This window comes from Carassius gibelio, chromosome B3 (genome assembly GCF_023724105.1).
Source record: "Carassius gibelio isolate Cgi1373 ecotype wild population from Czech Republic chromosome B3, carGib1.2-hapl.c, whole genome shotgun sequence".
Lineage (NCBI taxonomy): Eukaryota > Metazoa > Chordata > Actinopteri > Cypriniformes > Cyprinidae > Carassius > Carassius gibelio.
Window position 1 is genome coordinate 12,094,264 of NC_068398.1, and position 23,868 is coordinate 12,118,131.

Here is a 23,868-nt window from a genome sequence, read left to right on the forward strand (position 1 = left end):
TATCAGAGAAACTCACTGTAAACGGTGACCGGGAGCTTTACTTCACACTGTGCACCTTTGTTTAGGTTTATGTAGCAGAATGGGAATATGTCCCATTCTGTCAGTTCTGACACTCTCCATGTGATCAGATTCTGGTTTATGATCTTGGGCACTGCTCCCTCACTGGCTTCCCATCCCATCCCTTTATGTAGGACTGATGTTTTACAGTTAACTTCAACAGAACCGCCGTATCTCACAACAACTCTCTGTGGGTTGAGCTGAAGAGGACATTCAGCTTCTGCACCTGTTAAACACATTGAGAAGGATTTTAATTAAACAAAGCTCACAAATTTCACAGCATTTCAAACATTTAATATTTTCTAAAATGTTAATAAAATCATAAAGTATCTTTTTCACTACACAATTTTATCATCTTTATACTATTAATTCACAGTATCTGCATTTTATAATGCTATTATTATCAATCTTTTCAAAATATGTCGTTTGATCCATTAAAATGGTTAATCAATGGATCATTTGGTGCTTCAATACATTTATAGATATCAGTTCTAGAGTTTTGTATTTTATAGAATTGGGCCAAGAACATTTATTTAATAGCTTGATAAAAAACAAAAGTTGGCAGACCATAGACTTTAGAAAAACAAAACTATTATTATTGGACTTCACACAGTTTCGAGCTAACAGGCTCTTTGTCAGATGATAAAAAACTATTTCAATCATAAGTGATTAATCAAGAATCACATGAACTTAGAAGAAAAGAGTAAAAAAAAAAAAGAAAAATAGAAAATATTGTCCAATTCAAAACATACAAAATTCCTAATAATATCAATAATAATACAATGAAGCCTGCGAAATCATACCAAAAAAATACAAATAATATGAAAAATAAAAATATTGACAAATATTGAAATATTTATTTAGTCCTCTAGGGGCTTTAGTGAATTCTCTCATATCAAAAATAAATTATTACTCTCACCCTCTACGCAGTGGATTTTGGACTAATTCCTTTCATACATTTTGTAGGGAATTTTATTGAATTCATTAATTCTGTGACATTACCTAACTCTTCGGTTTTTTAGTTACCATGGATGTTGAATGTCTATATATATTGATATATATATATATTGAGCAACTTTCTCTTAAAGTTGCTAGTGTGTCTGTTGAAATTGACTAAATTGGTAGTCATACAATTATTTTGTATTTGCATCTGATTTCTAAAATGGCCCTTAGTTTTGCATCTTTTATATATATATATATATATATATATATATATATATATATATATATATATATATATATATATATATATATATATATATATATATATATATTTCAACATCAATTTGTACAGGATACAGATTGTAACCGTTTTTTTTTTACCCTGAAACATATTTTGCTGTAGAAACAGTATATTGATATTATGTTTAGTTTTTTTACTGAATGGTACTGAATCTGTTGTTAGAATTTTATAGGCTGGTTAATGATCACTGCAGGACATGAAATTCACAGGCGTTTTATGAAATTTCACAGGATAAAATTATTTTTTCAGATGTCCTACATCAGGTCTTGAAACCAGCTTGCATTGAAAACCTATTGAGTGTAACACATTGTTACATGTTACATCTTATCATCCTGAGTCATTAAAATCCTCTTTACCTATCGTTTGAGAGAGCAGCACAGAGGCAGAGACACACGTTTTGAACCACTGCGCATTATAACCAATCCCATACGATTCTGTTGAGCTTATGAATGCAAGGACCAATCAGAGGCACTCAGATGAGTCACCAATAAAACGCCGCTGTTTTGTCATGATGCGTGCTGGATGATTTAATTATTTGTCTAATTCTCTCATCAGAAACAACAAAGTCAAGATGTACGAAAGTAAGATATTAATTTCACAGTGTGAACAGCTTTAAATATTATTATGGAAGTTTTTTGAGAGTGCTTGAAACTTGCTGGACCGAAGTTAAAATGTGGGCCTACAATGAAAGTGTTATAGGCTAATTAGTAATTTACAATGTTTTTATACAATTTACATTAAATACAAAACCATATTAGTCGTATTAAAACAATTTTATGGTATGACACCCATATTCGTTTCTTAAGTAAAAAGACAAATTTGTATGCAAAGTTAATAGACACTATTAGTAATAGACACTTTTCTACTTTTTTTAGCCAATTACATATCAACTAGCAATCTATAAAGGTGCAAAATGCATCTAATCACAGACATATATAAAACCCTAACGCCAGCTCTACCAGTCTGCCATTTCATTTCATGAATAGCCTATGTCACAACATGAGTGTCAAAAAATGAAAATAAAGTTAACTGTTATATTCAGTACTCTCTGGAAATAAAGACCATACAAGCTGAAATACTGGAATATTGTGAACAGGGAGTGACCCTACTCTTAAAAATGTTTAGAAAAAAACACTGCATGTGGTTTATAACAGACCATAACCTTCTGATTTGAGCAGATTTAACCCCTCCTACATATATATATATATATATATATATATATATATATATATATATATATATATATATATATATATATATATATATATATATATATATATATTTTTTTTAAATAAGGTTCCCTTTGGCAAGTTTGGATGTGGTTACCTTTAACAATGTGATTTTACCTATTAAACTTTCAAACATTCTCATACTGCAAAAAAATAAATAAAATAATAATAATAATAAAAAATAATAATAATTAGAAATAAGAGATTGATTTAATCTAAAACGGCTAATATGTTGCACTGCCCCTGCGGTATTTTGGGTAAATGTGTGTAAAACTAGTAAACTTTTAAAAACTCTCAATTCAGAACATCGTTGTGCGATCAGAAATCGATCATTTAAGTCTGGTGGCTCAGCAATTTGCGACTTTTTGACATTCAGTTTCTATGTAGCCTCGGAACAGAATTACTCAAAGGTTCATGGCATGGAGGCGACATAATATTTTTGAGATGTGAGACTTTTTGGATTTACAGATAGCTCCTATAGAGGATTAAATTAAGATTTCGATATTCGTTGATTAATCTTGTAACCACAGTATAAAGACATGTTTGAAATCATTTTTATTGTCTGACGAAGAGCCTGTTCGCTCGAAATTACCTTGTCTGAACAATATTAAATAGTTTTGCATTTATAGAAGCCTGTCTATTGTCAGTATGATCACATGCAACATAAAACAAACATGTCAACTGAACAGAAATAATGTTGCACCCCAAACACTGGTCCTACGATAAATAATAAAGTTAAAATCATTTAATCTCCAAATAAAGTAACCGCTAATATTTAGGAACATTTCAGATAAACAGATTTTTGCACTTCAGGCGTTAAACAAATAAAACATACAAACCTGTGAGACTCACAAGCTGTGAAACTGCGAAGAGATAAACAATCAAATGTTGAAACATGTTCAGCGTTCTCAAGGAAAAGTTGATCAGAAAATATTGCAAATAATGCCGCGTTCCAGACAACACATAACCCGTGTTTTTCCAACCTTCTACCAGTGAAAGTGCACTGGAACGGCAATCAAACACGTGACTACCCACCCTAAAACTCGTACTAGATCGACGTACTCCTATTCTGTGTTCGAAATGCCATACTATCATATACTCTTACTGTTTATGCAGTATCCAGTATGTATGCTGTACATAGTGTGCACATTTTCTGTATGCATCAAATACTCGGATAACCTACTTTATTTACCAGAATCTGATAAATATAACTCAAGCACACTGAAATCAGTACAGAAGCTGTGTTCAGAATGGCATACCACCACACAACTCCTACTATATTGCTGTATGCTGCATGTATACTGTGAATAGTATGTGAATGTTCTCTATGCATATAATTCCCGGATTACCCGCTACATTTGCTGAAATTTGATGAATGCATCTGAAGACACTCCATGTGATACTGTTTCACAGAACGCAGCGCACTTCATGTAATGTTTCATCTTCAAACGCGTGAGTGAACTGGAGGCGGGGAATGGTAATTATAAAACACTTTTATACATACATGTTACTGTAAAATACAAACTATAGCTGTGTATCTAAAAACAATATCGTAAGTAGGACATAAATTGTACTTTAATCTCTACAGAACGTTTTCGATCAAGTCAAATGACGTCTCCTTTATCTCTAAAGTGCTTTATACAGTGCAGATTAATTTAAAGATTCTGAATAATAAAAATATCGAAGAAATCTAATATATAAATAATTTGTTGGCATAGACTATTTACAATAACTCCGCCCACCAAAACCTTGCTGCGATAAACAGCACTGCAAAAGATGCCCATTTATCTGTAATAAGGCCGCCCTTTACCAAAACTTGCTTTTCCCACCACATATCATATAATATCAGAAAGGCATTTGTTTTCAGTAAAAATAAAAGAAATATAAAAAAATGTGAAATAAAACGTCTCATTAATAATGCAGTGTTATTAGGTGGTTAGCAGTAAAGGAAGGTTTAATTGTCCCAATAAAGTTGCATTCATTTAATAATGTTTTTAAATATGATCATTTAAACACACTGTTATTGCATACTGTTTTATAATGTACTACAGTACTGAAATATAAATATCTACCACCTAACTACTATTTACACAATTATTAGTTCTGTTCAGTATGTAAAGTCCATGAATAATGAAATGAGTTCAATTGGGCAATATAGCATTGATTACTATGAATCCTTAATTAACAAACCTTTGTATAAAGAATAGTAGATATATTTGTGATGTAACAAACTCAGCAGCTGTGCTGAATTATTGTTTCGTCATGTGACAACACTTTAGCACACTACTCTGAAACATTTGTTGCTTATTGTATACTGCTTCACACACTATTCTTTAAAAAATAGTAGGCAGTATACACTGTACTGGGCAGTAAGTAGTAAGTAAGTATGCCATTTCACACACAGCCCCAGTTCCATGCTCTCACATAGCCTTCAAAACAACAAAGGCAGCCCCTAGGGATGACGTGTTTATATAAGTGGTACCCGGTGAGAAAAAGACTTTAGGACAGTTTAACAGCTTCTCTTGCCTTATGTGCCTTTTTTCCCTCAAATAAGCAAGGAGTAATTACCTTTGTCGATAGAAATGATTGTAAATGACCTCGTATGGTCCACCATGCTGGTTCTTATTCTTCTTTTGGTTCCCTCTCAAGAACGGTCTCTCAACATGGCATTAATACCTTGAAGACTCCCTTCCTTCCTAACCTACCTGAAATGTTATTGTACAACACCAGTGAAATTGCAACTCTCACTGGCCAATGCCAGCCAAGATGGAGAATGGGGGCGGGCCCCCGCCACTATATAATGCATTGTATTGGCGGCAAAACTCAGAATCTTCCTCTTTCACATATCCTACTGAAGACAGCTGTAGAGAATACGCAAGAAGACGGATTTCCCTCTCAGAGTTCCAGCATGTGGAACATTTTCACGTTGTATTTGGGACCCATCTAGGCCCTGGACACCCACGAGTTCTGCATTCGTTGCCTGGCTCTCACCCATGCGGTGTCAGCATTCACCGGGTTGGGCTGGGGGTGGAGGGGGTACTTTGAATTGTGACATTCTGCGTGGTTGCCCACGTGCAGATATCAGTGCAGGGTTTAGGGCTAGGAGGAACATCGCCCTCTGTAATTTCTCTCAGCAATTTCCCACCGCTCACAGTGAGCCGCTGGTGGGACGATATCTGCACTTGGGTGACCACACAGAATATCACAATTTAAAGCAAACATCCCCCCCCCCCCCCGCTCTCCAATATGCCTGGCGGAATAGAATCTTCAAACCACCTCTTGCGAATCTCCCGACTAACCAGCTAAGAGCAAGCTGGAATCTTCATTCCTTTACTCGGGCCGCTGAGCTGCTGCTCCAAGGAAGTGAACCCCATTCCTCCCAGACTTGGAAGACGAGGTTGCTAAGGTGTGGGCTGCATTCAAATCAGCTCGTGCTAACGCTGGTGGGTCGAAGATCTTCACTAAAGTCGACGGAGCGAAAGGCCAAGGATACACACACATTTCGCCCGTCGAGGAATCCATTGACACGCACCTCTGCCCATTAACCTACCTCCCTGAAAACAGGTGCTACGCTGCTGTCAGGGCTTTACCATCTGACCACACACGTTGCTGATAAAGTGTAAGCAGCCTTGGGAGAAGCGATCTCAACTTTGCACACGATGACAGTGCTCCAAGTTTCTTAGGCACAGCTTCTGAAATCTCTGGACAAGAGTGAGACGGATCCCAAGGCATTTAAAGATCTATGCGCAGCAACAGATTTCGCACTTAAAGCCACAAAGAAGATGGCCCAGGCGATCAGACGGAGCACGGGCTACATGGTGGTGCTCCAAATCCAGCACCTGTGGCTGACACTCACCGAACAGCTGTCCTGGCTTGCACCCTCAGCCAGAAGACAATATCATTGGCTTTAGCTTATTTTTAAATGTATTTACTTTCATCAATATCCATATTATTTATCGCAATATTTAGTGCCTTTCAGTTCACATTATAGCCTTCGTCACAACTAACAGATCTTTTTTACTGTTTCAAGAATTAAGAGAGAAATTGAGAAATATGCTTTCTGTGTTAGAGCCCCTCGTGATTGAGAGCCCCTCGTGATTGGAACAATCTTCCTGCATCCATTCGCTTGCTTAGATCTTTTCCTCTGTTCTGAACTGCTTTGTTAACACATCTGCAGAATACTTCTCTATATTTTTAGCATTTCAAATTTGGCATCGATATGTGTCATGCTATGTTTGTGTGTATGTATGAATGTGCGTTTGCATATATACATACATATATAGTGATGTTAACTTTGTCAGTTATATTTGGGATTATTGTGTTATATGCAATATGTTATATCAGTTGTTCTCAAACATCTCACATCAAATACCCCTCTTAAAATGCTTGACTTTTACTAAGTCCTAAATTAAAAATGTTTTACTTAAAGGGGTATAAAATAAAATAAAATGTGTTTAGTGGTATACATACCACAGTTTGGGAACCACTGTGGTTTACTTTATTCCATCTGAGATGGGTGGTGATAATAAGAGCTGTTGTGTGTGTGCTTGTGGACATGCGCTAAGGTTTTTTTCTCTTTCAATTGTATCTACTCTGTTGTTCTTCTTTTCTATGTTGTTGGACATGACCCTGAGGACCCCCATTGATCCTCTAATAAATTTGTATAAATAAATAAATACTGGCGGAACAGGCTTTGGTTTCCCGATCTGCTGGAAATACTAGCGGCTCCCCCGTGGCCGATCCCACTGAGACGAGATCTCCTGTCTCAGGCGGACGGCTCGATGTGGCACCCCAACCCAGAATGGTGGACACTTTAGGTATTGGATGGTGTGTGGGAACTGGTAAACCCGGGTTCATGGTCTTGCAGCGTGATGAACACAATTGTGGCGGCACCACAATCCAAAGGGAAGCCTGTATCCAAACAACAGCCATCACACTGGGTGGTCAACGCTATTGCCTCGGCATATTCTATCCGTGGTATGGAATGTTCTATTGGCGTCCGAGTCCATTCGCTGAGGGTGGTCGCTTCCTCATTGGCATGGACTAAGAGAGTTTCTATCAAAGATATTTATATGGCAGCTGGATGGTTTTCGCAGAATACCTTCGCCAGATTCTACAATTTGGACATGCAATCATTAGCCTCACATGTCAAGAGAACTTTCTCGAGAGGGAATGTCTCAGGTTACTGTCGTAACCTCGGTTCCCTGAGAGATGGGAACAAGACATGGCGTTTGTTTCCCTGAATTTGGACCATCATTCAGAATACTGCTTAAAGAAAATTATTTAATTCCTAAGGATTGTAATTCATCTTCAAGTCGATCCCTTTCTCTTTCATATGCTGTACATATCATCATAACATGTTCCACTGGTTCATTACATATACCAGTATTATGTTTCCCTATAATGTACAGTGTTTGGTTAAGATTCGAATGTCCTGTTCGTATACATTCCAAAAAACGCTGGGTTGTTTTTTCAACCCAAATGCTGGGTTGAGGCCGTTGGGTAGGACTTTGGGTTGTTTTAACCCAAGTTTGGATTGAAAATTGGTCTCGATATTAACCCAGCGGGGCTGGGTTGGGAACGCAAACGTTAAAGGGATAGTTCACACAAATAGCAAAATTATGTCATTAATAACTTACCCTCATGTTGTTCCAAACCAGAAATACCTCCGTTTATCTTTAGAACACAGTTTAAGATATTTTAGATTTAGTCCAAGAGCTTTCTGTCCCTCCATTGAAACTATGTGCACGGTCTACTGTCCATGTCCAGAAAGCAGGGACATGGGAACTATATTGTGAGAGGGATGGGCGTTTCCATAGTGACGCGTCATTGCTTGTCACGTGACACACCGCAGCAGCAACAGCGCTGAATGAATGATGATCTGCTTTTATGTCATTTTTCCTTTTTTATTCAGAATACTCACAAATTTGTTAGCTATGGCATGAAATATCTGATATTCCGATTGTCAAATACATGCAAGTGGAAGTATATTGTTGGTTAAACACCTTTATAACGATCGCGTTAGTTGAGCTGTATGCGCAATGGGCGCCGCCATGTTAGTTTGTGCCGCAGACGCAGTTCAGAGAATTAGATCTGTTGGATTTACAACCTCTATGGTTACAACACATGAATTCATCCACTTCTCACGAAATACTTAAAAGTAAGTGGCTGGTGAACTGGGAATAGAATAGAGTAAACATTGAAGTTACTTACACACTGTGTATCTGATATGAATAGACCGTGTCGAATTATAACGGAAAGGATTATTATTACCTCTTCCATAGACATCAGTGTGTATTTTACAAACTCTAAATGTATTGTTTTTTAGTACTTATGTGAATTTATATGTTTTAAACCTAAAATAAACAGTATATGGTTGAAAACACTGAAAATATATGATATATGACAGCTCTGAGCGCGCCTGTCTCTGGCTAAATTCAACCTTTGAATTTAGCAGTTGATCATGTGATGCACTTGATCGTACGCTCTAGGGACCAGCCTAGACTGATTACACATGTGTGATCGTACGTGCGATTTTCTGAAAATTTTGAAATGTAGGCTTAAATCAAACACATTTTAATTCAGATTCTGTATTTATATATATATAAATAAAAACTATATATATATATATATATATATATATATATATATATATATATATACATATATATATAAACAACAGAAAACAAAAGCAACGAACAAATCCCGAGAGGGGTGGAACAGCCCCCCCTGTTCCAACGTCTATGCCTATGGATATTCTACTTATGTTAAAAACATGTGCAATGGGTATAAACAATCTGGTCCCATTGATTTGGAAGTATGTTTCTTCCAATATTTAGACTGATTTCATTGAGATTGTTCATGGTGTATAAATCTCTGCCATTTGTTGTTCATATAGGAATTTACTTTAATAATGTATTTAATAATTTACTTACAACAAAAATCCTATAACGTGCTTGCTTGTGTTGATCAGTAGGTATATCCCTAAACACATATACAATTAACATCTTGGTTACGTATGTAACCATGGTTCCCTGAATAGGGAACGAGATGCTGCGGTGACGTCACCGGTATGGGAACACCCCTCGGTGTGACGGTCTGAAGCCCTATACCATCTCGCCAATCCTATTGGCCAAATAGCGCTTAGCACCACCCTTACGCATGTGCACACATCATATACCTGGGTGCTGCGTGCTATTTCGCTCAGATTTCATGAACTGAAGAAGAAGAATGCTACCAAGGTATGGAACGGCCAGGACCACAGCATCTCGTTCCCTATTCAGGGAACCATGGTTACATACGTAAACGAGATGTTCCCTTTCATAGGTCACTTCGATGCTGCGGTGACGTCCCCGGTATGGGAACGCTATACCATAATGCCTGATGTACCTGATAGCTGGGATCCAAGGAAGCATCTGCTCAAGCGGAGAGAACCCGGGAGCCAGGAGCCATCCTCACATCCAGACTGTAAGACTTGATAAAAGTGCTCAGTGGATCCATATTACGAATTCCACACCAGGTCGTAAACAGTTTCCACTTGAAAGCATATAAGCGTCTCACAGAAGCTGCTCTAGAATTCAGTATAGTCTCGGTGGTTTCAACAGAAAGACCGGGACATACTAACTCACTCCGCTCAGAGGCCACACCCACAGTTTCCATAGATCTGGCCTTGGGTGCCAAATCATTCCCTGTGCTTGTGATAACAAATCCTGTCTGAGGGGAATCTCCCATCGTCATCCTCCCTGATGATTCAGATATGACACAACCGCTGTGTTGTCTGACCTGAGCAGTACATGACGGCCGATCAGCAGATTCGAGAAATACTGGAGAGCTAGAAAAACTGCCAGTAATTCTAACCTATTTATGTGCCAACTGCGTTGTGTTGCTGTCCACACTCCGTGGGCTGGGCGCCCTTGACAAACAGCTCCCCAACCAGTCAAAGACGCATCCGTTGTGACAGTATCTCGGAACGCAAAATCCCCAGCTGAACTCCGGCTAGAAGAAATTCGGTTGACATCCACAGTTTTATCGACATCACACACCTCAGTGTCACTGAAATCGTCCGATGCGGAAGACAACGGGGTGAAATGTTCCGTCTTTTCGTCCACCACTGAAAAGGGCGCATGTGAAGTAATCCCAGATGGATTACGGGGAATGCCGCTGCCATTAGACCTAAAAGTCTGAGGCACAAGCTCACTGTCACAGTGCGACCCGCTTTGAAGCAACGCACGCATGACGCAATCGACTGAGCGCGCGGGAGAGATAGCTTTGCTGTCATCGCGCGAGACTCCAAGTCTATTCCCAGAAAGGTTATCCATTGAGTGGGAATTAAAACACTTTTCTGGAAATTCGTGCATAAGTCCAGGCTGTTTAAATGTTTCAGCACAAGATCCTGATGAGAGTGTGCTTGAGTCTGCGATTGTGCTATCACCAGCCAATCGTCTAAGTAGTTCAAAATGCGAACGCCCTGGAGCCGCAACGGGGCCAGAGCTGCGTCCATGCATTTCGATCGTGACAAACCAGTCGTTTGGTTGAATCTGAGACAAAATAGACTTTACTGTTAACATATTGAATTTGCTTGCTGAGTGCAAGATTCAAACGGCGTAAATCCAGAATGGGTCGCAACCCGCCGTCTTTTTTGGTACCACAAAATAGCGGCTGTAAAACCCTGACTCCATCTGAGAGGGGTGTACTTCTTCTATAGCCCCTTTGCTCAGCAGAGTTGACATCTCCTGTCGCAGCACCGCTATTTCCATCGGTTTAACAACCGTGGGAAGAATTCCGCGGAAAGGAGGCGGGCCTTTTCGAAACTGAATGGTGTATTCGTGACAAATTGTGCGTAACACCCATTGTGAAATGTCGGGCAAGCGTTCCCACACTGCCCGAAACAACATTAGCGGTCTCAAGATTTCTGCTTCCTGCAATGCTTTTATACGCGTTAAAATTTCCGGGCACGAAAAGCTCGTGGCATTCGTGAACAGGGGAAGTGCATGCGTAAAAGTTGTTGCTTCTCGTTGTGTATAATCTTGAAACGTGTCCACGGCAGGAATTAGTCCAACAGGATGAACATTGGGCTCTGCCTTACCGAAAAAGCGGCGGCTGTGTGAGCCGTCATAAACGGGTCGTCTTTGCCAGACCCTGGAACCGTCCCTTGAATTCTGAAAGCTGAATTGCGCAGAGTGTCTGAGGGAACGCTTGGCATAACAACTCAATCCAATGCTGCTCGAGGCGCTGTTTGTGGCGAGACAGTCAGTGTTTGAGTATGAGGACTGCAGTGAGAGGGTTGGATGCACAAAAGCGGTCCAACAGCGCTCTCTAGTGGAGGGCACAGTCCCTGGCAAGCAGCGAGAACATCAGGAGCTGCTATTCGGGGCCCGAGCACGAGAGGCATTAGCCATTGAGCTCAGGTTCAACCTCTTACGCTGCCGTCGGTGAGCCAGTGGAAAAACCTTAGGGCCCCAATCCTCACGAGGGGGTGCCATAGGTGAAGGCTCTTCCCAAGTACGGCAGTTTCCAGGACCTCGAAACTTCTTGGTGGAGGTCCGGGAAAAAAGGCAAAGGCCTTCAGGGCTGCACAGTTGTACGACTGATTAGAAAACGGTCGTCCAGCTTAGATGAAGGTTGGGCCTCGGCCTTCTCAACCTCCCAATCCAGTCCCAATTTACCCACCGCGCGAGAAACCACATCCAACAGCTCGCTGTAGGAGGGGGAAATACATTTCTCCTGTCCACTAGGAGGGAGAGAGTTAGTGTCGGCCGAGAAGTCCTCAGACCCCGAGGCCGCGGTGGATAAAATGACGTCATCATAGCGTCCACAACCGAAGGAGATGGCATCACATGCCTCCGGTGTGGGCTGAAATTCCTTGTTAGAGAAGACGACCGGTTCAATAAAACTCTTTTCCTGCACCAGGGTAGGGGAGTGCGAGCGACGTGGAGAAAATTCCAGCGCTGCGCTGTCCTCAAAATCCATGTCGCACGTGTCACCCCAAGCTATCGCCTCTTGAGGTGCCTCGGCAGTCGCAGAAGTGACATGACAGGGGTTAGACACGGGGGCGACATTAGAAAATACTTCCACCCTCGAGCGCAGTACTCTGAGCTGCAGGCCATCACAATGGGGACAAGAAGAAAGGCCGCTAAGCGCCGCCTGTGCGTGATGTAAACCTAAACATACTACGCACCTTTCATGTGAGTTTCCCTTTGTGATGAACCTGGTACATGGTTCCTTGCACTTTCGAAAATTCATCGCGTCCGCGAAGAGGAGTTAGCACTGCTCGTAGAAACCGCTGAGAACGCGAGATGATTCCTAGGGAACAGATGAATCGCTTCCCTGAAGGAATGAAATCTGAGCAAAATAGCGCGCGGCACCCAGGTATATGATGCGTGCGCATGTGTAAGGGTGGTGCCAAGCGCTATTTGGCCAATACGATTGGCGAGATGGTATAGGGCTTCAGACATTCATCACACCGAGGGGTGTTCCCATACCGGTGACGTCACCGCAGCATCGAAGTGACCTATGAAAGGGAAACCCCATTACGACAATCCCTAACCATGACACAATCTATAAAATATTTTTTTCCATGCTAAAACGTACCATGTAAAACGTACGAAAATCGTTTATGTTTCAGTGACAATGTACTAATATTTCCTTTAACGCGAAACAGGAAATTCGTGAATATTCATGTATCCTCCGCCTGGTGTCACTGAAAATCTCAGACACCGAATATTTCTGAACACCGGTAACCCCCTGCAATCAAGGTTGCTCTTTAGTGAAGTCAATATGTAATTACATCATAAATGCATATAGCACTACACCACTCTACATTGTCAAAAAATTACAGCAGTCAAAGGGATTTCAATGATTTTATTAAATAAAAAATAGAAAACATTAAATTCAGGTTAATACAGCTACATATAGCCAAAAATGTAAACGTACAAAAGTAACGAAAAACAAACAAACACAAAGCAATGTAAGATTATAGGATTTCATCATGTGAAAGTTGATGTGTGTGAAAGTGTCATCTTTAGTACATCAATTTCCAAACACTGTCCATAGCTGAAGTTGGGTGATAGCAAAATAATAATTCAACCTCTTTTAATGAAAACAAGCCACAGCTCTCAAACCACCAGACTCTCCCTATCCAGGAACAATCACACATATTCCAGACTATGGTCTCGCGTCACAAAATAAAAATAAAAATAAAAACTCCTTTAGACTGGGCTTGAAATTACACATTTCCCAACCTGGGGCCTGTACTATGATGATAGTTGAACAAACTCAAGAGTTACAGGATTAGATTTAAATTGACAAAACCAAACCACCTCAATCTGGTTTTTTTTTTGGTACCATGATGCTGATCATCAACTTTCTTTGATAATGTAATGGCTACAAACAATATAGTATTAATGGTAGTCCTGTATGGTAGTTTCTAGCCTACGTGTCCTTTATGAATGGGATGGCATTAGCTTTGGAGTAATGCCGATTGCCAGATGGGTAGTGGTGATGATTTTTTTCTTGGAGACTGCAATATTGGTTTGTTCCAGCTTCGGAAAACAGTTGTCGTAGCTGTTGTTAGGTATGTGACAATGTTGGATGTAATACTTTTTAACAGTGTGATATTGTGTATAATCATTTGCATGTAAATGTTTTGTGCAGATGGCAATGATGGTTTGTGCCAGAGTTGGAAAACTCTTATCTAGCTGGTATAGGTAGCCTATGTGATGTATATGGTTGAAGTGTTTGTTTGTTTTATATTGTGCTGTATTGGAATGTGTATTCATGTTATTGGATGTATGATGTTTTTAAAATGATTTTGAATGTTTTAGCACAATAAGGAGGGTGTCTTTCTGGCTGTGTTTTAGGAGCTGGCCTGTGTCACTGTTTTGAATTACTGTTTTTGTCTGGTAAAGTATTGCACATTTACACATTATATATTGGGGGTTGTTGAACCCTTATGGTATCAACTTGCTACCAGCTAAGCCTATTTGTGTTTTAGAACTTTTGACGAGTTGTTAATAAATTTTGGTTACTTGGATGATTTGATTGGAGAAATTTATTGCTTGACATTGATAGGCTTTACAATAACTCAGGGTTTGATCCTGAGTTTGTGGAGCGTGTGCACATGAATGTGTGACATCACTGGCACACAGCCAATCACATGCCTTGCAACACAGAGCAAGTATGATTCACTTCTTGCGAGAGACCCAGTGAGATTCCAGTCTAAAGGGTTAACATTTTTGTTAAAGGTTAAGAGATTGTAGAATATGATGAATTTAAACACATCTACACTGAAAAAAGTACTTGTTCATGAAAGAGGACAAATAAAAGTTTATCTTGCTTTATCAGTGCAGTCACAAGTGAAACTTGATGGATAGAGACTGAAACATGTAAGGTCACGTAGTCATTTTTAAAGCATTATCTATTGATTCTACATATTATTTATATTATTATGATCTGTATATATTCATTTAAAATAATGATTTATAATAACTGTTAAACTAATATTGCTTGTGTGTAATGGATTAACAATAATATCAATAATATAAAAATTATATAAATATTATAAAATAAGTTAACATTAAAGCCAGACATTTATTTTTTTGTTCTAGTGACCTTTAATTTGAAGCAAGATAAACTGGGGGAGTTACTTTTTTTGTGTCAGACATGTGTCACTTTGTTCACATCTAATTGGTCCAATTTCAGTTTGTGATCTCTACATAAGAACTTAACCTGCCACGGAGCAGGTGAGGCGTGGAGAGTTACTTTGGCAATCAATGCAGCCAAAATCCAAGCCACTTTCATGGTACCTAAAACCCAGGATTGGTGCAAACTAAGCTGAAATTTACCTGGCCAGCCAGTTAATTACTTAAGGCAAGTGGTTCTCAAACCTGTTCTGGAGTACCCTGAGCCAGGCGGTCCCATAGTTTAGGCTGCTCACAGAGAGCCTGCGATGAGCCCAAAGCTGTGAGCCTCCCCTGGGCAAGCCCGCACTGGGCCTGTTTAGGTTTGGTGTGGGCTGGCCCTACTGTGCCCGCAAAAGGCCAGCATAGGCCCCAAAAAGACATGTTTGCAGGAAATGGTTAATTATTATCGCCACCTACAGAGAGATCTTTAGGGAATAATATGAAAATAAAGCCTTGTGGAAATAATAGTGACAAGCTTTTTAATATATGATGAATAAAAACTATATATCAAATAACTACAATGTTAAATAAACACACAGAGAAATTAAGAAGTGAGACAATAAACATCCAGAGTGCAAAAGATTCCCATCTTTTGATTCACATCATCTCAACAGAGAGTGAGAAATGAGTGAGTTATGACTGTACACATTACTGGAAATATTTCTGGCTAAAATTATGAATAGTTACACAGCAGTACACACTACATAGAAAACTCCAGCCGTCTACTGACCAAACACACCAGGATAGATGCCATTTTGGATTTGAAGTGGATGGAAATGAGGGATAGATTTGCAGTCCTGGCATATAATTTTTTTTTTTTTTTACCATTTATTTTTATGGAGTTTTTGTCTACTGAAACATTTTTCAGGAAGAATTCTTATCAGCTGAACAATCAGTTGATAAACAGCAATACAATCCATTGAATGCACTGTACTGTACTTCAGTCTCTTACAGCCTCATTTTCATTCTTGTCCTGAAATACTACCCTAAATAAATAATACCACAAAGGTCTATAAGGTCTATAGCTTTCATAACATGATTTTGGCCTGGCATGAAGTCATGTCATTTGTTACACTGTTATGTTTCTGGGTTAAAAGTGACCCCCTACAGCCTAGAAGTTAGGGTATAAGTTACTTTGATTCCTCAAAGTAGTCTTCAACAGTTTATTAACAGGATTTTGCCAGGAGCAGATAACAGAGGCAATCAAGCATTTTATCAATAACCAGCTGCTGAAGAGCACGTCATTTGACGTAAGCACGCATAGCTAAACCAATACAAAAACCAGTAGCGCCTCCTGTAGGGCTTACTGCAATAATCATTTAAATCACATCACAACACTTAACTCTCACTACTTCAGGTTGTTATTGTCACAACATTTCATTAAAAAAGAGAAAAAACAAAACAAGATGACAACAATCAATGTAACCAGCAAAAGGAAGAAAATAAGAACAGTCTAGAATGTGTGACGACTACCTGTGGAAGAAAAGCAGTGTTAATAATAGTACACACAGAAACAACACTCAGTGATTTCAGTGCTGTATCTCTGTCTACAGATACACTCCTAAAGTTACAGGTTTGAAAAGGGGGGTTTGATGACATAAAAAAACTACTCTTTGTCATGATTCTGCCTTCATGTCCCGACTTTTCTCTAGTCTTGAGGCAGGATCATGACAGACCCGTGTTTTGTGTACAAGCACATGGCCTTGTCTTTGGGCCATGTGCTTGTGTTGTCTCATTCCCTTGCCCCGCCCCCCTTGTTATCCTAGTCGTGTCGTGATTGTCCTATCTGTAACACCTGCCGTGTCTTGATTAGTTCCCCTATTTAGATCTCCTAGTGTGCTCTGTCTTTCGTCGGTTCATTGTTCTACTTATGTGTTCCTACATGTCATTGTCCTGAGATACCTTGTCCTAGAAACCCCTCGAAGAAGTCTTTGTCTTGCAGTGAGTGTTTGTTAGTATTTAGTGTTCAGAGTCTTTGTTTACCTTGTTTATTGTGTTTTGTGGAATTCTTTTAGTGTTCACCCTAGCCCTTGTTTTCCCCCTCGTGGGTTTTGTTTTTCCCCTTTTTGTATAATAAATCTTGTGTTCAGTACATCCTGTCTGCATCTGAGTTCGTCCCAAACCCATCCTCCCAACAGAATGAACCGACCAAATAGGAACTCAGCAGACAGGATGTCCCCCACTCCTCAATCCCAATTGGAGTTCCGCCAACAGTGTTGGATATCGTCCCCCGCCGAGAAGAAAAGGGTTGCCCTGCCATACTCGCCTGAGAACGAGTGGGTTCTCTGCAATTATGCCCGGCTGTGGGAGAAGTTCTCCCAGGAGGCGCCGCAGGGTACCCCCCAGAGGTCCCCACCTACCCAGCTGCCGGCGATCCCGGAGGGTCGTGTCCTGGCCGTGGCAACCCTGGGGGATCAGTTACGTCCCTCCCAAGATCCTGAGGTACCTCCCACTGCCTTAAGTCTCCCCAACAAGCGAGGGAGACGGCTTTCATGGGAGTCAGCTTCAGAGTCTTCGGCGTCCGAGGCTGCCCTGCCCGAGACCAAACTCCCCCAACCCGCCTCTGACCCAGCTGTAGCCTCTGCACCGCGCCCGAGGAGGAAGAGGAGGAAGAAGGGGCCTGCCGGTCCTGTGACCCTGTCTCCTCCCGTGCCAGCAGCGGAGAGCGCTGGCGTGCCCGAGCCAGCAGCGGAGAGCGCTGGCGTGCCCGAGCCAGCAGCGGTGAGCGCTGGCGTGCCCGAGCCAGCAGCGGTGAGCGCTGGCGTGCCCGAGCCAGCAGCGGTGAGCGCTGGCGTGCCCGAGCCAGCAGCGGTGAGCGCTGGCGTGCCCGAGCCAGCAGCGGTGAGCGCTGGCGTGCCCGAGCCAGCAGCGGTGAGCGCTGGCGTGCCCGAGCCAGCAGCGGTGAGCGCTGGCGTGCCCGAGCCAGCAGCGGTGAGCGTGCCCGAGCCAGCAGCGGTGAGCGTGCCCGAGCCAGCAGCGGTGAGCGTGCCCGAGCCAGCAGCGGTGAGCGTGCCCGAGCCAGCAGCGGTGAGCGTGCCCGAGCCAGCAGCGGTGAGCGTGCCCGAGCCAGCAGCGGTGAGCGTGCCCGAGCCAGCAGCGGAGAGCGCTGGCGTGCCCGAGCCAGCAGTCACGAGGGCGGAGGAGAGAGCCGCGGCCGACTCTGCAGCCAAGGCTTTACTACAATCGGTCTCATCTCGCAAGGAGATGCCCATTGTAATAGCTGTAAAGTCTTTTTCTGATTATTTGTCCCGTCTTGTTCAGATTTTAGAAGTCCCCGTCAGTCCTGTCTCGTCCCCGGACCCTGTCCCCAGAAATCCCGAGTGTCCTGTCGTTGCCTCCCCGTGTCCCGTAGATGTTGTCCCCCCGTGTCCCGTAGATGTTGTCCCCCCGTGTCCCGTAGATGTTGTCCCCCCGTGTCCAGTAGATGTTGTCCCCCCGTGTCCAGTAGATGTTGTCCCCCCGTGTCCAGTAGATGTTGTCCCCCCGTGTCCAGTAGATGTTGTCCCCCCGTGTCCAGTAGATGTTGTCCCCCCGCGTCCCGTGTCTGCTCCTGTCATGTCCCCTGTCAGTTGTCCCGAGACCCCTCCCCGTCCCTCACCACCCAGACCTGCCCGTACCCCCCGTCGTCAGCCTTCGTCCTGTCCTCCTAAGATTCCTACCCCACCCACCCACCCTGGTCTGTCCCCCATGAACTTTGTGGTCCCGCCCCCTCCCCTTCCCTGTTTGTTTTTTTTGATTTGTCACCCTAACCCCGTCATTGTCTATTCATGTTTGCCTTTGTTATTATTTGTCATGTCTTGTTGGTTTTTGTCTCTGTCCCAGTCAGTCTTGTCCCGCGTTTGATGTTCCCTTGGGGAGCGTCTGGAAGCCGCTCCTTAAGGGAGGGGTTCTGTCATGATTCTGCCTTCATGTCCCGACTTTTCTCTAGTCTTGAGGCAGGATCATGACAGACCCGTGTTTTGTGTACAAGCACATGGCCTTGTCTTTGGGCCATGTGCTTGTGTTGTCTCATTCCCTTGCCCCGCCCCCCTTGTTATCCTAGTTGTGTCGTGATTGTCCTATCTGTAACACCTGCCGTGTCTTGATTAGTTCCCCTATTTAGATCTCCTAGTGTGCTCTGTCTTTCGTCGGTTCATTGTTCTACTTATGTGTTCCTACATGTCATTGTCCTGAGATACCTTGTCCTAGAAACCCCTCGAAGAAGTCTTTGTCTTGCAGTGAGTGTTTGTTAGTATTTAGTGTTCAGAGTCTTTGTTTACCTTGTTTATTGTGTTTTGTGGAATTCTTTTAGTGTTCACCCTAGCCCTTGTTTTCCCCCTCGTGGGTTTTGTTTTTCCCCTTTTTGTATAATAAATCTTGTGTTCAGTACATCCTGTCTGCATCTGAGTTCGTCCCAAACCCATCCTCACAACACTCTTGGTTCCCCAAAAGTTCTTAAAATAAACTGAATTGTTTTTGTGAGGATCATTTAAAAAAATGTAAAGGAACTTTTTCCAAAAAGAACCTTAAGTGAAATGGAAAGATCCCATGGATGTTAAGGTTCTTTGTGGAACCATAGATGCCAAAAGAATGAATTATTAATTTTAAGAGTGTACAAAAGAGTGACTTTGGTTTTGCATTCTAAAATCAAACACAATGTATAAAATAAGAAACACCCAGACCAACATTCAGGGAAAAAATATAAACAATATAACCATTAATGTAAATTAGCATTTTATATGAATCAACAGACAAATGATGCGCACTGTTACTCTTTTTTTTTTTTTTTTTTTTTTTTTTTACTTATAACCCACCTGTAGATTTAAGGATGAACACTTTGCTGTCTCTTCCCAGGGAGTTTGTGGCGGTGCACGTGTATTTTCCTGGACTGAGTGCTGAGGACTCGATCACTGAGGAGCTGATGTTCAAGTTCAGATGATCTGAGGACCATGTGTAGTCAGGAGCCGGGTTTGCCTTCACTGAACAATCTAGCATGACCTTATCATCTTTAATGATGGTCTCTGTTGAACTGGAGTGTTGTGGTTTATCTGAAGAGGACAGAGATACATTTCTCAGCACAACGGCATCACGATGAGCAGCTGTTAATAACGGATCACTAAAAATACAACTGAAAACGTTTTATCTGGGTTCACGTGATTACAGTATACTAATATTTGAATGCAAATCTCTGTCTGAAATATGAGAGTTGCACATTCTTCACACTAGAAGGCCTTACAGAAAATATAAACTGAATTATATGGCTAGCTTAGCAATAATAAACTTACAGTATACTTCGACATTAAGAGGTTCTGATGAATATTTAGGAGAAGGTTGAGGTCCTTCTGCTCCCAGATCCAGCTCTGCTTCACACCTGTATTGAGCTCCATCATCATCTCTGTCTGGACGGATCAGGAGTGTGACAGTTTTATTCACTGGGGTCTTGTCAGTGTCACTGAAGGTGGTTTGATTCAGCAGAGTCTGTCCTTTGTACCATTTGACAGTGAGATACTGAACAGGAGCCACATCATGAACATCACACTGGAGCTCATACTGCTGTCCCTCTATCATTGGTCCTCTGTGATTCACAGTGCTGATGGACACACTGTCTGGAGTCTCTGTGGAGGAAGATTTACACACTCTGAAATCTGCTGTGATGAATGTACATTTATTAGATATTTCTGAGAATGAACAGGAAAAAATATCAGTAACTGAGAAACTCACTGTAAACAGTGACTGGGAGCTCTACTTTACACTGTGCACCTTTGTTTAGGTTTATGTAGCAGATTGGGAATATGTCCCATTCTGTCAGGTTTATCACTCTCCATGTGATCAGATTCTGGTTTTTGGTCATGGGCACTGCTCCCTCACTGGCTTCCCATCCCATCCCTCTATGTAGGACTGATGTTTTACAGTTAACTTCAACAGAACCGCCGTATCTCACAACAACTCTCTGTGGGTTGAGCTGAAGAGGACATTCAGCTTCTGCACCTGTTAAACACATTGAGAAGGATTTCAACTAAACAAAGCTCACAAATCTCACAGCTTTTCAAACATTTAATATTTTCTAATGTTAATAAAATCAAAGTATCTTTTTCAGTACACAATTTTATCATCTTTATACTATTAATTCACAGTATCTGCTTTTTATAATGCTATTATTATCAATCTTTTCAAAATATCTTCAATACATTTATAGATATCAGTTCTAGAGTTTTGTATTTTATAGAATTTGGCCAAGAACATTTATTTAATAGCTTGATAAAAAACAAAAGTTGGCACACCATAGACTCTAAAACTACAAAACTATTATTATTGGACTTCGCACAAGATAATGTTTAGAGCTAACAGGCTCTTTGTCAGATGATAAAAAACTATTTCAATCATGCCTTTAAAGCTGCAGTTGGTAACTTTTGAAGCTCTAGCGGTAAATAAACAGAACTGCTTAGTCTTGCGGAAGAACATCGTAGCCGGAACTACTTCTCTCTGTTTATGTCTATGAAGAATCACAAAGGTACTGGGTTACTCCGCCGCGGTGCCCCCGAAGCAATTTAAAATAGTCCGAATATAAACACTTATTATAGGTGCACCCTAGTGATTCAGGACAAGCTAAAAACACACTTTGGAAAATGGATTCATGGTGTACTCAATTATTATATGCATTTTTCTACATTTTGAACACAAACAAAGTTACGGACCGCAGCTCTGATTGGTTGTTTCTTACCGGGAGCGGATGACTTTCTGCAAATGGCAATAGGACCACTGGCAGGAGCCAGAGGAGCTTGATTTTTTCACAGATTATCTGTCTCATATTCTACTGTCAGGAAATAATGACAGGTTTAACAAATATGTAAAAAATTATATTTTTACAAAAGTTACCTACTGCAGCTTTAAGTGATTAATCAATAATCACATGAACTCAGAAGAAAAAAGTGAAAAAAAAAAAGGATCTTGAAATGAAAAATAGAAAATATTGTCTAATTCAAAACATACAAAATTTCTAATAACATCAATAATAATACAATGAAGCCTGCGAAATCATGCCAAAAAATACAAAGATAAAAAATAAAAAACAAAGACAAATATTGAAATATTTATTTAGTCCTCTAGGGGCTTCAGTGAATTCTTTCATATCAAAAATAAATTATTACTCTCACCCTCTACGCAGTGGATTTTGGACTAATTCCTTTCATACATTTTGTAGGGAATTTTATTGAACTCATTAATTCTGTGACATTACCTAACTCTTCGGTTTTTTAGTTACCATGGATGTTGAATGTCTATATATAAATGTTTCAATTTTTTCTTGAGCAACTTTCTCTTAAAGTTGCTAGTGTGTCTGTTGGAATTGACTAAATTGGTACTGTCATACAATTATTTTCTATTTGCATCTGATTTCTAAAATGGCCTTTAGTTTTGCATAATTTTTTATATACTTTTTGCATAATGTACACCATACAGATTGTAACTGTTTTTTTTATCTTACTTTTTTTTTTTTTTTTTTACCCTGAAACATATTTTGCTGTGGAAATATTATATTGATAATATGTTTTTTTTTATTGAATGGTACTGAATCTGTTGTGTCCTTTCTGAATGGGATGGTATTAGCTTAGGAGTAATGGCAGGTGCATGGCGATTGCCAGATAGGTTGTGGTGATTTCTTTCTTGGAGACTGCAATGATGGTTTGTTCCAGCTTCGGAAAACAGTTGTCGTAGCTGTTGTTAGGTATGTGACAATGTTGGATGTAATACTTTTTAACAGTGTGATATTGTGTATAATCATTTTTCATTTACATGTTTGTGCAGATGGCAATGATGGTTTGTACCAGAGTTGGAAAACCCTTGTCTAGCTGGTACTAGCTAGCCTATGTGATGTATATGGTTGAAGTGTTTGTTTTATATTGTGCTGTATTGGAATGTGTATTCATGTTATTTGATGTATGGTGTTTTTCAAATGATTTTGAATGTTTTAGCACAATAAGGAGGGTGTCTTTCTGGCTGTGTTTTAGGAGCTGGCCTGTTTTGAATTACTGTTTTTGTCTGGTGTAAAGTATTGCACATTTACACATGCTATATTGGGGGTTGTTGAACCCTTATGGTATCAACTTGCTACCAGCTAAGCCTATTTGTGTTTTAGAACTTTTGACGAGTTAATACATTTTGGTTAGTTGGATGATTTGATTGGAGAAATGTATTGCTTTACATTGATAGGCTTTACGATGTAGTGCACATGAATGTGTGACATCACTGGCACACAGCCAATCACATGCATTGCAACACAGAGCAAGTGTGATTCACTTCTTGCGAGAGATCCAGCGAGATTCCAATCTAAAGGGTTAACGTTTTTGTTAAAGGTTAAGAGATTGTAGAATATGATGAATTTAAACACATCTACACTGAAAAAAGTACTCGTTCATGAAAGAGGACAAATAAAAGATTATCTTGCTCTATCTGTGCAGTCACAAGTGAAACTTGATGGATAGAGACTGAAACATGTAAGGTCACATAGTCATTTTTAAAGCCTTATCTATTGATTCTACATCTTATTTCTATTATTATGATCTGTATATATTAATATAAAATAATGATTTATAATAACTGTTAAACTAATATTGCTTGTGTGTAATGGATTAACAATAATATCAATAATATAAAAATTATATAAATCATATCAAATAAGTTA

At 40.4% G+C, this 23,868-nt stretch overlaps 1 protein-coding gene and 1 long non-coding RNA gene across 47 annotated transcripts in view; one reads left to right on the forward strand and one right to left on the reverse strand.

Moving 5' to 3' along the window:
- The window catches only part of LOC127953295 (intercellular adhesion molecule 1), a 126,295-nt gene that overhangs the window by 14,155 nt on the left and 88,272 nt on the right, over positions 1 to 23,868 (reverse strand). For 37 of the 46 annotated variants that reach the window (XM_052552350.1, XM_052552358.1, XM_052552357.1 and 34 more), the window contains 4 exons: positions 20,910 to 21,176; positions 20,474 to 20,803; positions 20,003 to 20,236; positions 17 to 283 (listed from right to left, as the gene is read on the reverse strand). In XM_052552350.1, the coding sequence (XP_052408310.1) occupies positions 17 to 283; positions 20,003 to 20,236; positions 20,474 to 20,803; positions 20,910 to 21,176 (1,098 nt within the window). Of the gene's footprint in view, positions 1 to 16; positions 284 to 13,373; positions 16,683 to 20,002; positions 20,237 to 20,473; positions 20,804 to 20,909; positions 21,177 to 23,868 lie in introns of those variants that run through there. The other 9 variants (XM_052552367.1, XM_052552365.1, XM_052552364.1 and 6 more) reach the window with 8 other exon arrangements.
- Positions 1 to 23,868, forward strand: part of LOC127953334 (uncharacterized) — a 69,645-nt gene that overhangs the window by 12,743 nt on the left and 33,034 nt on the right. The window lies entirely within an intron of this gene.